At 45.8% G+C, this 15084-nt stretch overlaps 2 protein-coding genes across 4 annotated transcripts in view; one reads left to right on the forward strand and one right to left on the reverse strand.

Annotated features, from left to right (window-relative positions):
- The window catches only part of TNNT3 (troponin T3, fast skeletal type), a 50699-nt gene extending 40678 nt beyond the window's left edge, over positions 1 to 10021 (reverse strand). For 2 of the 3 annotated variants that reach the window (XM_075928187.2, XM_089778673.1), the window contains exons 1-2: positions 9868 to 10020; positions 456 to 490 (exon numbers count right to left, since the gene is read on the reverse strand). In XM_075928187.2, the coding sequence (XP_075784302.1) occupies positions 456 to 475 (20 nt within the window). In that variant the 5' untranslated portion in view covers positions 476 to 490; positions 9868 to 10020. Of the gene's footprint in view, positions 1 to 455; positions 491 to 9867 lie in introns of all 3 variants that reach the window. The other variant, XM_089778669.1, reaches the window with a different exon arrangement.
- A 1015-nt stretch (positions 10022 to 11036) lies between these two features.
- PRR33 (proline rich 33) overlaps positions 11037 to 15084 on the forward strand; it is a 35972-nt gene continuing 31924 nt past the window's right edge. Inside the window, exon 1 of the mRNA XM_075928151.2 lies at positions 11037 to 11286. The gene's annotated coding sequence lies outside the window, so the exon portion shown is untranslated. The remainder of the gene's footprint in view (positions 11287 to 15084) is intronic.

Consider the following 15084-nt stretch of genomic DNA (forward strand, 5'->3'; position numbering starts at 1 on the left):
CAGTAGCTGCCTCAGGCTGATTTAGGATCCACAGCCATTACAACCTGAGTCCCCTGACCAGGCCTAATGTTTCCTCTCTACCAGAGGACACATTGCGAAGTCCTATTTCCTAGGAAATATCCATCCATTATTACCCTGACGCCCCCCTCCACATACACCTAGTGGTACATTCTGAAACCACACCAATGTATGTGCCAAGCCACTCCATTATCTTTTTCCCTGGTAGGGTAGGTTGGGGCAGGTGCAGGCTGGGAGAAGAGCAGGCTACATTTGGACACTTAGCATCTTATCCAGTGTCCATTGCAGTCAGTGAGACTATGTCCATTGACTTCAATGGGCAGCTCTTTGGTCGTTGCAGCTGGGAGGCCCAGTTTATATTCGCAGGGAAGCCCCAGATTGGCTTGAAATGGCCCAGCTGAACAGATTAACATGCAGACAGCTTTCTTTCTACTTACACTTCCTCGGTGTCAGACATGTTGACAGTGGGCTTCTAGATGAAGAGGAAAAACAAGAGGTATATTATTAGTGACAGGCTCTCCTAAAAAATGAACAGTTGAGCTGACATTTGAAGCAGAAGAGAAAGACATCTGAGGCTTTAGAGAGCAGCAGCTCTCTACCCCACTACCATTCTTTGCTAGGGTTGCCAGGTGTCTGGTTTTGAACCGGACAGTCCAATATTTGAGCTTTCTGTTTGGGAAACAAATTGAGAAAATATCAATGAGAAAATAGAAATGTCCGCTATTTTCTAAATAAGAGCTTCAGTGAGTAGCTGAGTTAGCCTGTTACAGAAAAAACACAACAAATGATCTGGTAGCGCTTTATAGACTAACAAAACATGTAAATGGTATCGTAAGCTTTTGGGGGCACAGCCCACTTCTTCAGATGACCGACTGTGATGTAATGTCAAGTGTGTCCAGTATTTTGGTTGAAACCATCTGGCAACGCTATTCTGTGCTGGTCCGCTCAAATGAGAGAGAGACAGGAAAGGCAAAGCCAGTCAACTAAAAAGATACAGTCCTTGAGCTTTGTAGCAAAGATGATTAAAATGGATGCAAAATGCTGCAGAGTTCAGGTCAGAATCCAGGTTTGTATTTCAAACCCTCCCAAACAACAGAAGTGTTTGGAAATGGGCCCGTCATCCCTATCGGCCAGCAGTAATTCAGTCCTGCTTCTTCTTTCACGTGTATTTGACAATGGTATCACTCCAAAAAGTAAATTTTGCCTTAAAGCAAGTGAGAGGACAATGAGAGCTGGTAGAATAATGTTAAAAACATTGGCAGTGAGCTACTTAATTGTTGATGCCAGAAAACCTGTCAAATCAATTATTGGATGGATTGTAACAGGTTGAAAGTGTAGTTGAATGATATGAAAAATTACCCAGTAACTAATTTGGGATATGAAACCTGCCTGATTCATAGAAAAGATTGTTTGATTGATATTATTTGGCTACTTGTAGTATTTATTCCAGCAAAAGCTCACATCATAAGATAGGTACTGAAACAAATCTATCAGTGTTACTTGCATGATCTCCCTCACTGCAGCATATGAGTGCCTTACCCTCTTTAATGTGTGTGTCCTCATAACTGTGAGGTTGGGAAATGCTACCATTTTACAGATGGGAACAGAGGCACAGAGAGAAAGTGATTTGTTCAATGTCACCCAAGCAGTCTGCAGCAGAGCAAAGAATTTAACCTGTGTCTCTGGTGTCCCAACCCAGCATTAGAACCAATAGACAGGGATAGATTTAGTATAGAGGTCTGAAAAAATCAGAGGACAGATTAGATGGCTCAGCTGATCTTTTCTGGCCCTCAAAGATAAAGTGTAAATCAGTATCGATCCATTGATGTCAGTAGTTACATCAGTTTACACTGGATGAGGATCTGTCTCAAAGGTTCTAAGATTTACCAAAGGGGATGACTTAGTTGGCATTTCCTATAAACACGGCAGTACTATTAATTCAACGCGCTGCTCTCTGCAGAGGAGGGAGATGAAGAGATGGCTATTTTAACGAAGTTAGCTGACTCAAGACAGGAGGAGGGGCAGGGAATAGGAGCTCCAGAGGGTACCAGGCCTTTCACTCAACCTTTCTCTAAAAGTCCATGATGGGGCTTAAATTAGAAAACAAGACACCTCCTTGCAAGAAACCCAAGCCTTGACTCTCATTACTTCATTACTTAGCCGATATATGAGAGGAGTCTTGAAGGAACAGGCAGACTGTTTTACGTCCAAGAAGAACAACTGCAGCTCCCAAGGTTTCTATTTCAGATGAGTATTATAATCCTATAGGCACTGGCCCAACCGTATAAGGGATCCTGTCCAGTGCCCAACAATAACATTGGACAGTATGAGTGAACACCCAAATGGAATATTAGTGAGAGAGAGATTCTGCTCAGGGTGGAATGTTCTTCCTGTTCATTTACTCCTTTGTCCTTTTCCCTTCATCCAAACATGCCTTGAAAGTTGTATCAGCCAGGTACATTTTGGGCCTGTTTAGATCTATACTAGAGATTAATCTGATAAGATCAGGTCTGGCTCCAGCTCTCCCCGGGCACAAAGAACCAGAAGTCTAAGCCAGGTCCACCTAACAGTACAGAGGACGAATGATCTCTCAGGACACAGGAGCTCTGCATTCTGTTATCTAATTTTATGGTTTTACACTGATTCCTGTCACGTTAGCAGCTAAGAACCTTCCACAAAAAAATCAGTGGCAATTCCTTGGGGACTTCATAGATGTTCTGGCATGTTTCCCTTTTTTGGCATCCAAAATCTGCTTAAGGTTAGCAGCCCAGATCCCAGAATGGCCACATTTTTTCTGAGTCAGCCGGGAAGCAGACAGCCAGCATGGGAGCCAGATTGCTCCTTGGGCAAGAGGGGGAGGGTGCCTATACACTCCCTGAAGGAGTGGGGCCTGGGCAGAAAGGGCAGAGACAGGGTATCCAGCCCTCTGCCAGGTGCCAGGCAACTGCCCCTTTTGTCTCTTCTCCCATCAGAAGGTTTCAAGTCTGTTAGGCTACGACTAGACTGCAAGGTTCAATCGGAAAAAGAAACACAATTTGCAGTAGGCAAATTGCGTAACATTTTCTGCTTTACTGTCGAAAGAGGCTTTTCCGATATTTGATGTGTCTACAAGGCGCCACATTTTGGAAAAACCTGCTCTTTTGACACATTCCTTATGCCTTGTAGAGCGAGGTTTACAGGGATGGCGAAAGAGTATGTCCGCTTTTTCACATTTTTTTTTATTCAGAAAAGCAGACATGTTCCTTGGATGCGGCATTGCTTTTCAAAAAGCAGTGCAGTCTAGGGTTGCCAGGTGTCCGGTTCTGAACTGGACCATCCAGTATTTGAGCTTTCTGTCTGGGAAATAAATTGAGAAAATACCGGACATATAAATGTCCGGTATTTTCTAATTAGATAAGTTTTTATTATTATCGTGAGTATCAGTACGTAGTTGCATACTGCCTGGCTGCTGGACACACTCACCCTGAGTGAGCATGTCTGCCAGCCAGGCAGTATGCAGCTATGCAGTAGAGAGGAGGGGGGTGGGGGTGGGATGGAATCCCCAGGGCTGGACTTGCCCATGCACCCCGCTGAGACCGTGCACTGGACAGGCAGCACCCCAGGATCTGCATGCACCCAGGCCAGTCCCACTCCCCTTAACCCTCTCCCGGCCAGCCCTGCTTCCTGCCAGCCGGTCCCCATCCCCCTGATCTCCCCCATCCAGCCCTGCTCTCCCCAATCCCCTCCCAGCCAACCCTACTTCCCACCAGTTGGTCCCCTACCCTCCCTCCCCCCCGCCCTCGCCCCCGGTAAGCCTCGCTCCCCTTGACTCCTTCCCGGCCAGTCCCGTTCCCCTCCTGGCTGGTCCCGTCCCCCCTCCCCCGAGATCACATGTGTCTGGTATTTTTTTGAAACCCATCTGGTAACCCTAGTGCAGTCTAGACGTAGCCTTAATATCTGTGCTTCTACTTTTCATCTGTATAATGGTGGTAATCATATTTACTTTTTCCTACCCCTCATCTATTTAGATTATAAACTCTTCTCTTACTACGTGTTTAAACAGTGGCTAGCAAGGTGGGTCTTTCAGCCTCAGTTTGGGCATCCAGACACTAGCATAATACAAATAAAAAACAAATACTAAGTGACCTAAATGTCTGTCTTTTAAATCAGAAGATAGCATGGATGTTTTAAAAGACTCGCTCTTACTCATACAATGTCAGTGGAGTCAACAGAGGGGCAGTAGTGTAGCTGGGAGGAGAATGAGGCCTTGACAGTTCTTCATGAACATCTCTAACATAACTGTTTCAGGGCTAGGTTATTTTTGCGATCACATCTGGGGTAGATAGTGCAGTGCTCACTGAAATCAGTGGGAGCTTTGGGACACAAAATGAATCTTTCTTTTAACGATTCCCAGAATGAGCTCATCCCGTTGCCATTTAGCTGTTCTCCTCCTTTAAAGACATCTTGCTAGGATTTGGACATACCAGGTTTTTCTGCCGATTCTTTCATACTTGCTGACAGTCTGTGCGCCAATGAAACCAATGATATTCACAAGGCATCTGTTAGTATGCTATAAAATACGACTAGCCTGGAAGGGTGTCTGAGCAGGAACCACATCTTTACATTTGTTTGCACCACACCTAGTACAATGAGGGCTCACACCAGAACGGGCTTCTGAGAACTAGGCAAAATTGGTAAATAGATACAGCAAGATAAACAAGCAAACAGAAAAACAGTGATACAAAGAAGAGGGAAAACAATATGCACAGATGGGTCAGACGCAGTAAACACTGGGGCTGTGTCTACATTGGCACCCTTTTCCGGAAAAGGGATGCTAATGAGAAACTTCGGAACTGCAAATGCTGCGGGGGATATTTAAATATCCCCTGCGGCATTTGCATGAACATGGCTGCCGCTTTTTTCCGGCTCGGGGTTTTGCCAGAGAAAAGCGCCAGTCTAGACGGGATCTTGAAAGTAGGAATAAGGGATCTTCCGGAAAAGGGTTTATTGTCCGCAAGATCCCGTCTAGACTGGCGCTTTTCTCCGGCAAAACCCCGAGCCGGAAAAAAGCGGCAACCATGTTCATGCAAATGCTGCATGGGATATTTAAATCCCCCGTGGCATTTGCAATTCCGAAGTGTCTCATTAGCATCCCTTTTACGGAAAAGGGTGCCAGTGTAGACACAGCCAAAGGGTGCATCTGGACTGGCAAGATTTTGCGCAAAAACTTGCCAGCTGTCTACACTGGCCGCTTGAATTTGCGCAAGAGCACTGACTACAAAATCAGTACTTCTTGCGCAAATACTTTCACGCTCCCTCTTGGGAAAAAGCCCTCTTGCGCAAGAATACTTGTGCAAGAGGGCCAGTGCAGACAGGGAAGAATTGTTTTGCGCAAAAAAGCCCTGAAGGCTAAAATGGTGATCAGGGCTTTCTTGTGCGTCTAGACTGGCCACGGATGCTTTTGCGCAAAAGCACTTTTTGTGCAAAAGCATCCATGCCAATCTAGATGCGCTTTTGCGGAAATACTTTTAATGGAAAAACTTTTCCGTTAAAAGTATTTCCGTAAAATCATGCCAGTCTAGACGTAGCCAAGGCCTCATATCCCCTGACCCTAAGTGGGTTAAAAAAAATCTAAAACTAGGTCTGGAACTAAAGTTTGCAAATGGTCCTTACATCTATAGTGGATCAAAAAAAAATCCCCACAAAAACCCTGGCTCCAAATATTCCCTAATCTTGTGATATTTAGAATCTGGAATCCAATTTTCCAACCTATGCCCCTCACCAGGTATTCTAGCCTTTATTTTTAATGATTGTTTTTACTGAGGGGCTAGGGTTAGAGCACTGTTTCTTAACATACTTACCACTGTGGGCCAACTATTAAGCTGTCTGTGTTATGAGAGCCACATCCACACAACATTATAAATACACAACTGTGGCCCTGATGATGTCACATGGACTGTAGCTGTGTGCTGATTGGACCACAGGAGCCCTCAGGCTGCAAATTGAGAACCACTAAGCTAGACCATGCCTCGTTGGGATGGAGATCCAGGGTTTACTTGTGGAAACCAATGATACCTGACAGAAGCACATTGATGGACAAATACTGTCAGATTTACCTATTCAGACAATATATATTGATAGATAGTCTCTTATTCTGTGCTCTTGCCTGGGCAACGTGCCCCCCACAACAAAGTTAGTCAAGGTCTTGCCTAAGGGAAAAACAACACAACTGGATCCTTCATAACTCTCAAAGAATAGAAGACCTTCTCTAGTTTCTATTAAAGTCAACAGCGAAACTTCCATTAGCTATAATGGGAACCAAAATCACTTCTGTCAATTGGCTCCACTGAGTTCATATCAGTGAATTAAAACAATGAATAAATGAAACTATATTTACACCCAAATAGAATTAAATAAATAAAACAAAATATCAAGAGCAATGTTTTATGCAGCTGGGGCCTGATCCAAAGCTCATGGAAATCAACTGAAAGACTTCAGCTGACTTTGGAGCAGGTCCCTAGCGGAGGTGACATTTTTCATTACAGATATCACAAAGCAAAAATACCCACAATCTGTTACACTCTGTATGTGTGCGTGTGTGCGTGTGTGCACACCCAGCAAAATGGAGCCTGAACTTGACTGTTTATGGCAGTGGTGGGGAACCAAACTCTCACTGACATGGCCCCTGACTTAGAAAGAGAAAGACACTCCCCACATTCCCTTCACACACCAGAGCCTGGGGGGGGGGGGGCCAGGCTAGTAGATTTTATGTGTTCTAGCCCTGCAAGGGGAAGGGGGCGGCAGCTAAGCTGGAGTGCCAGTGTGGACCCCCCCATGCTGGGAGCGAAGCCCTGAGTCTTGAGGGATGGATCCAGGCAAGCCGGAGGCCACACCTGATTTATGGATTATTAATCATGAATTGTTATTTAGTAATTATTATCTTTTATTATTATTTATTATTATTATAATTGATGCCCACTGCTTGGAAACAAATCTAAACATATGCAAAAATATTTGTTTGATTGATTATCAGTCTGCCTTCTAAAACCCAGTTTTCCCAGTGCTAGTGTTTATTTTCCATATTTAATTCAAGAGCTCAAGGCCTAAATTGTTTTCTTTCTAAAATCTTCAGGGCCTGATATTTGGGGCCTCCAGAAATTAAACTCAAAAGCATACAAGCTTCATTCATCATTCAAAAGCAGAAGAATCTTGTGAGTATATTTATTTCATACCGTAAAAGTGAAGGATATATATTCTGTTTCTAGTCTTGTTAAAGTGGACAAGGTAGACCATGATTCTATCCAGCCAACTTGTCTATGCTCTGAACTATATGTTCCTTTTTTGTCCAAATCAGTTCCTTCTTGGCTTAAGGAACTCAGCTACCATCTCCCAGAGAGCATCTTAACAGCTGAGAATGTATCCATCTGCCAGCTGACAGATTGAATTCACTCCCTTGCTCATCAGAGGCCATCTATGAAAATAACCCTCCTATCAATCATTCTCTCTCCTTAGTCAGACACTGCCTGCCATACAAGGGATGTAAAGTAGCAAGATTATTAAAGAAAGGCGGAGAAAGAAATTGGACATGCATCGAAGACCAGACCTGGCAGAAATGGCAGGAATAGGTGACAGACAAGATGAGTGGGTACAATCTATCAAGTGACAGCAACTCCTTGACAGCAACTCCTTGACAGCAACTCCTATGAATCTGACATATCTAATAGCATTTTTTATGTATATCCCTCATTCCCACCTTTGCCTCCTCTCGTTGGTTGAATTCTTCCTCTCTGAAAAGCGTTTCTGTTTTGGGGGCCAGAAACTAACATCTGGCGTGAAAACACCATCCTGTTCAATCTGAACACAGTAATTTGTCAGTTGTATTGCAGAAGCACATAGGAACCACAGTCATGGGCCAGGACCCCCATCATGTTAGGCTCTGTACAAACACAGAACAAAACAACACTCCCTGCCCCAAAGAGCTTACAGTTCTAAGTAATCTTAGTCCCTGCCATTTGTGCCTCTGAGCTCTCTCACTCCACTGCCAAGGTTTGCTAGGAATAAGACGACTTTACAAAAGAGAAATGAAATCTCAGGCCCACCTGCTCCTACGCTTCTGTGCACACCCCCCTCTGTCTCAACCCACTTCTTGGAACACTGGCAAATCCTTTGCAACCACCAATCCTTTCACGACACTAGGATTCATCATTCCGGGGTCTTACACCAGTGCAATTACACCAGTGCAAACCCCTTGTGTAGGATATTCCACAGTGGTGTAAAAGGTGACTTGCACCACTGAGGCTTACTCTGGTGGGTCACAGACAGCCGGACATCACACAACTGCATTCACACAACACAGCAATCAACAATTTAGCCACTGGCTGCCATTATAACTTGATCCATGATGCAGGAGCTCAGCACCCAAGGGGCAGGAAACCTGTTCGCTGACACCCTCCCTCCCAAGCTGTCAGGGATAATTAAGCCCTGATTGCAGATGGAGAAAAATACACCAGTAAGCCGTCTGTGTAATAATACCCCACATGGCCCTGGGGAGTTGTGAGGAATGCGGAGAAGTTTGCAGTACTCACCCAGTAAGCTGGTGAAGCAGGAAAAGGAAGGCAGTTTGGGCTGTACATGAACATGGGAGTTTTTACATTGCTCCTCAGTTTTGGGGGTCATCACGGACCATTTCAACATACATCTCCATGTACCCCTATCCGCAAAATGGCATCTGCTAGCCAACGTTAGCTGACAGTTCTTCAGGGATGCTAGAAACATACCCCAGTGTCCCACCCCTCCTTGGTGTCCAAGCTGGCTCTTTAGTTTCTTCTGCTTCCCTACACAGTTACTGAATCACTGCTGCTTAAGTGATCACCTAGCTGACTGGCCAAGACAAGTCATTATTGTTATTAGACTTCTCTCCCAGGTGAGCATGAAAGAGCCCACTTAAGAAGCCTTCTTTTTGTAGCACCTTCACCTCCCATCTTAATCCCCTTTTCTGGATTATTTGGCTTCTGACACCCTCCTGTTTGCCCCTAGAAATCATTCAGCGATAGGATCTGCGGGGAGTCAGGTTGCAGAGAGACAGCTACTCTGTTTCATGACATTTGGAACTCCGACAAACTTTGTGTAACAAGCAAATCTCATAGTGGCACTTTTAATGTAACCCACCTTCCTTCCCCAGACCCAAAATAGACACACGTTTCTTTAACAGATGAGAAGGGGCTCCTTTATTTATTTATTTTTTCCTCTCAAACCCCTTTTCTCCTTTAAGTCTGACTATGAGGCTTACCCAACCAGCGAGCCACTTCATACTTTTACAGATACCCTTCCTGCCTTTGAACATCTCCATGAGATGTACTGATACACAACTTCAAATATCCCTCTCCCCCATCCTCAGCTTTTTGCTCTTTACAGGATCGAGTCCTGGCAGTGTTTTAAACAGCTCGTCCCAAACTTAACAAAGTGTGGTTGGCACTTGTACTTTTTGCTTTCATCACTTCAATATTCCTGACCACTTCAAGGTCATGGGAGATGCCATATCACTTAGTTCTCATCCACACAGCCTTGAGCTTTGGTGGGAACTTCCCCCTGAATCCATAGGAATATTTGCTATACACTAGACAATCCAGAGCTTTGTGGACATAGTCAAGCCACACTCAAGGCCAACAAAGCCCCCTCTGGTAGGTAAGAAAAAGAATAGGTCCATTGCCCTCCATAGTGGCTTCATCTGAGTGTCAGAGTTCTGCAGCTCAGTCTTATTCATAAGGGAGCATCATGGCGCCCCTAGTCTTCCCCATGTAGACTGATGGGCCAGTCTACTGTCCCCTCTCCACTCGCATAGACATGTCCCCTGCCTAATCTTCTTCTTACCTGAAAGGGAGGAGCTGAGAGAAGTGGTGAGTTCCCTGCCGAATGGGACTGGCTGCAGGATCTGCAAAGTTCCCAACCTGATTAAGTCCTCATGTTATAGTGACATTTGATCTTCTAGAGAAGCCGATTGGCCATCAGGCCTGCAGTGTCAAGCTGGGAAGGAGCAAGGGAGTGGAGGGGGAGGGGGAAGACAGGGAAAAAGGTCATACCAAGTATAGGAGCAGCTGAAGGAATTGCATAGATTATGCTAAGATGGGAGGGACGTGTTTGGAGGGGGGAAAAAAAAACCCTGCAGGGTTGTGTTTCTATATTTATAACCCAACCATGCAAGCAAAATTTAAAGATGGGTACTCAAGGCAAACAAGCTGCAGGCTCTCCTTCATGCACAGGCATGTGGTTCTCATAGAAAAAGAGATATGTAGTGTACAGTATTTAAAAGAAGTCAGTCATCATAGCCCATCGTTCTTGCAATCTCACCAGCTCTTCCCACAGCGCTGGCAGAGACCCTTTGTGTCGCTATACCAAAAGTTTCAAAGACTTGGGCTACATAGTGTGATGGGGATTTAGGAAGGAAATGGAGACATGCCATTCTTTTGGTGTGCTACTCCTCCCATTTCCACCAGCGGGAGCTTGGGGCAATGACACTGGTGTGTAAGAGATCAGAAGAGGGCTTTGTGGGAGTGTGTGTATGGGAGTGTGTACGTGTATGTGAGTGTGCACACCACTACAAGTCCAAAGAGATGAGAAGATTTGAGCAGGCACTGGGGACATGTCAAAAAGGCGCAGGGTCTTTTTAAAACATGGCCAGTGCCGCTGTTTGCCCATCTCCTGGAGATACATTGCAAGTCACTTCCATTGCAATAATAAGAGGTTTTTTAAATGAGGCCTCTGTCAGTAAATGATTGACACATGGCAGGCTGATTGCTGTGAAAAAGAGAATAGGGGAAGAGTGCAGATTCCTTTACACCCTGGAGGTACAAGAAAATCAGACCAAAAGAGACTCCTTTGAAGATTTTTTTTGTTGGTGAACTTGTCGCAGTTCCATTAATTTGCCAGTAGAGGTTTTCCGTGCCTAATACAACCCTTGGGATAATGTTGCCTTCAGGCTTCACCTCACTCACCTCCCTCTCCCCTCTTTTGGCAGGGGTCCCCAGTAATATAGTTCATGCCCTCCAGCGGGGCTCACAGCTTTAGCAGCCTCTTTGCAACCAGCTGGTAAGCGTGGAGAAAACATTTAGGTCAAGAGCTCCGGAGCTAGTTTTATTTTTGGTGTTCATCATTCGTGGATCAATTCCTTCCCCCTCTCCCTGACATTTGTAGGAAGGGAAGAGTCCAAAGCAAGGATGTTCGGACAGCCTTTTAAGCACCCGGAGCTAGAAGCAAAGAGCTGCAGCCTCTAACCATCACAGCACTCACCAGGTACTGTACAAAAGCAAAAATTGTGTTTCAAGCTTTTGATTCTTGTAAGATAGGCTGTTGATTTCCTCCCCCTCATCTTCCCCTTGAAATATATTGAAACAAGATTCTTGAGAGCTTGCTGGAGGGGAGGGAGCTATTACTAAACTGTAGAAAGGGCTCACGTCTGTCCCCATTGCTATTATGGGGGACGAAGGTGCATGGATTTGGTTGGAAACCCCACACAGCTGAGAGGGGGGAATCCCTAGCAAAGGTGCACAATTATTAGGACATACAATGTTGTGGGTTTTTCCTCTCAGTGCTGCGAAGGCATTAATGCACTGAACACATATTTATGTTGCATTTTCAGCACCATTAAGCATTTTTTTGCTATATTTGGCTAGATCGTTTCCCCAAGCAATTAAACAGCTGGCGTTTTTCCAAGAAATATTGCCTTTGATCAAGTAGTGGTGCACAAATGTAATGTAAGGGAATACCCACATTTTCTTCTCCCCTTCTTTTATGTGAATTGTGTACCACATTTGGCAATGGCTAAGGGAGCGTAGTATTTGCTAGTCTCACTTTAAACTGCTTGCCTATTAGAGAGCGTCTTTAGTGCAGACCCAGCAGCTTGTACTACTTTTCAGCAGAGGGCACAAGCACTGAGATGCATTGGCAGAGCTGTGTGCAGGACAAAATTGTCCTGTGCCTGCCTGCATGGTGTCTTTCTCCTGACGACGAGGTGAATCAGCCCCTCATTTGGAAGCACAGAAGGAACATTCACTGCATTTCACCAAGAAAAAAACAAGAAGAGAGAAATAAACTAGAACTCTATTGGACCACTGCTTCGGCTGATATGAATCTGAGCAGCACCATTGCCTCCGTCAGCTGAGGATCTGGCTCATTTGTCTTAAGTCTTTCTGTGAAAAGGAACAGAGCATCTTGCAAAAATGGGAAGCCTTCATCTCATGACCTGAAAGGAAGCAAGGGCCTTTCAAGCCAACTTAGGTCAGGTCTACATTAAGTGACAATGTTGAACTAAGGTATGCAACTCCAGATAGGTAATAGCAAAGCTAGAGTCAATGTATCTTAGTCTGAATTACCCTGGCATCCACACTGTGGGGGCAGACAGGAGAAACTTTCCCATTGACTTCTTACTCCTCTTGAGCTGGTGGAGTACTGTAGTCAACAGGAGCATGATCAGCGATTGATTTAGAAGGTCTTTACTAGACCTGCTAAATCAATCCCCGGGAGATCGATCCTTGCAGCATCAATCTCCTAGTAAGTGGAGACAAGGTCTTAGAGGCATCCTGAATGACCAGGATTTCCTTCCACATGGCATTCTAAACAAATATTTTGATTTAGGTTGTTGTAGGGCATACAAACCCCACATCAAACCCAAAGGGATTAAAAGGCAATACTAGTACTGGGTTGTTCTGCCTCACTGGGAGACGCTGGAGGAGCAGGTTTAAAAGAACTCAGAAGCCCAGGCAAAGAGTGGGGGAGAGTCTAAAGGTGAGAGGAATAATTAACTAGTAAGACAGGCAAAGAGGAGGGACCAAAGAACCTGACAAGGGATCACAGAATGTATAAGGCCCCCATGTGCTTTCTCCAGCTGCCACCTACTGGCTTTTGGGACCGTTTTTGTTAAGCTATTGAGTGTTTTTATACCATAGGAGGTACATCCTAAACTGAAGGAGCACATAGACAGGAAGTAGCCCAGGGTGGCAGACTCCCCACAGGGAGGACCTTGCTGGTGTTACTTCCCACAGAACTCTGGTCTGTGGCCCAGTGGAGAGAGGGGGGCCTGAATCCCCCTCCGAAGCACCACTTCAGGACAAATGTCCAGGCAAGAGTTGAGACCAAGATATTTCTGACCTAGGGGCAGGAACCAGCCACCCATACCCACCCCCCCAATCAACAGGCAAGGTGTGGAAGGACAGGTGTGCTAACAGGCCTGCCAGCCCTCTTCACCCTCGTCACAATGATTTGTTTGGTTTTGTTGATTCTGTCTCTTTCTCTGCATCTTGACTCGTGTATGTTCCATGCATCCAATTTGAGCTCCATGCCTTATATTGAATATCTATATTATCTAAGTATCAGAGGGGTAGCTGTGTTAGTCTGGATCTGCAAAAGCGACAGAGTCTTCTGGCACCTTAGGGTATGTCTACACTACAGTGTTATTTCAAAATATCTTATTTCAAAATAGCTTATTTCGAAATAATGCGTCTACACACAAAGTGCATTTCGAAATAGCATTTTGCTATTTCAAAATAGCGCGTCCACATTGAGTGGACTCTGAATTGCATTTAAGGCTGGCCGGAACCAGTTCCAGCAGGACACCAGGTCAAGACTTACTGTGTGGGGCTGCTGCCTGAGGCTATCTGAGGTCTGTGCTAAAAGGGACCCCCCCGGACAGCCAGTTCTCAGGTTTCCCTGCTTGCTTGTCTACCTCGATGAGGGTCAGCAAAGCATTTTGTCTCTGTGTGCTCTGGTTGCCCTCATTCGGGACACCACAGCAGTCTGCAGCATGGAGCCAGAGCTGCCCCTGGTGCTTCTCTTGGAAGCATTGCTGCAAGCCTGGCTGCACTTGCTACAGGTTACCATCCGGAAGGTCCATCAGGGAGCTGTCCAGGAGCCCTGCGGGAGAGCTTCCACCCTGAGGAACACTAAGAGCCTCCCCGGGCTGCCCCACTGGGGCATGTGCCTCAGTCCTCTCTTACATCCTTCCACTTACCCGTCCCTAACCCCCCTTCCTGATGTCAAATAAAATACATGTATTTTCATGAACACAAACTCTCTTTATTTAACAAAACTGGGGGGGGGGGACAGAATGAAACTCTGGTGAGACTGGGGAAAGGAGGCAGGAGAGGGGAGAAGAGAGGGTGGGAGAGGGGAGGGGGAAACCTCGAAGGAGGGAGCTGGAAGGGGGAAGCAAGGGGAAGAAGTGGGAGGGGAAGCTCAGGGCTCAGGGCTGTGGGTCTCACCGGACCAACTTGATTGTCATGCGAACCTGCTCCTGGGTTCACATGTGGCCTTTGGTGTCCAGGCTGGCATTTATCCTGCCATAGACGGCCACGTTCCCCCATCTAGTGTGGAGATCATGGACATTGAGGTCATTCCCCCCAAACCTGAATAAGGTCCATGATCTCCATCCTAGGCCAGGAAGGTGCCCGCCTTCTCCGGGCCCTGTCAGGCTCCTGGGAGCTGGCAGACTGCTCCTGGGGAGCGGTGGAGGGTTGGCTGCCAGTGGCTTGCTGGCTCATGTTTTGGGGCCACTGGGTCAGGGGCAGTGACTGCTGGCTCTGGGCTGGCAAGCTTAGAGCTGGCACAGGCACTGTGGCCAGAGTCTACCCCTTTAAGAGCTCCGGGGAGGCGGGGAGGGAGAGAACTGTTCTTGGTTGAGGCTGGAGTGGCCACTAGGGCACCTGGGAAGCTGGAGGCCCCCATTTTCGAAATAAGTGTCTACACAGCACTTATTTCGAAATAGCTATTTCGAATTTGGTGTTATTCCTTGTAGAATGAGGTTTACCAAATTCAAAATAAGCGTTCTGCTATTTCAAATTTATTTCAAAATAGTGGTTTGGCTATGTAGACACTAGGAAAGTTATTTCAAAATAAGGGCTGTTATTTCGAAATAACTTTGCTACGTAGACACACCCTTATAGACTAACAGATGTATTAGAGCATAAGTTTTCATGGGCAAAGACCCACTTTGTCAGATGACATGCAGCTGACAAAGTGGGTCTTTGCCCACGAAAGCATATGCTCCAATACATCTTAGTCTATAAGGTGCCACAGGACTCCTTGTCGCTTTTATAG

This window comes from Pelodiscus sinensis, chromosome 5, assembly GCF_052426305.1.
Source record: "Pelodiscus sinensis isolate ZL-2025 chromosome 5, ASM5242630v1, whole genome shotgun sequence".
In the NCBI taxonomy this organism is placed as follows: domain Eukaryota; kingdom Metazoa; phylum Chordata; order Testudines; family Trionychidae; genus Pelodiscus; species Pelodiscus sinensis.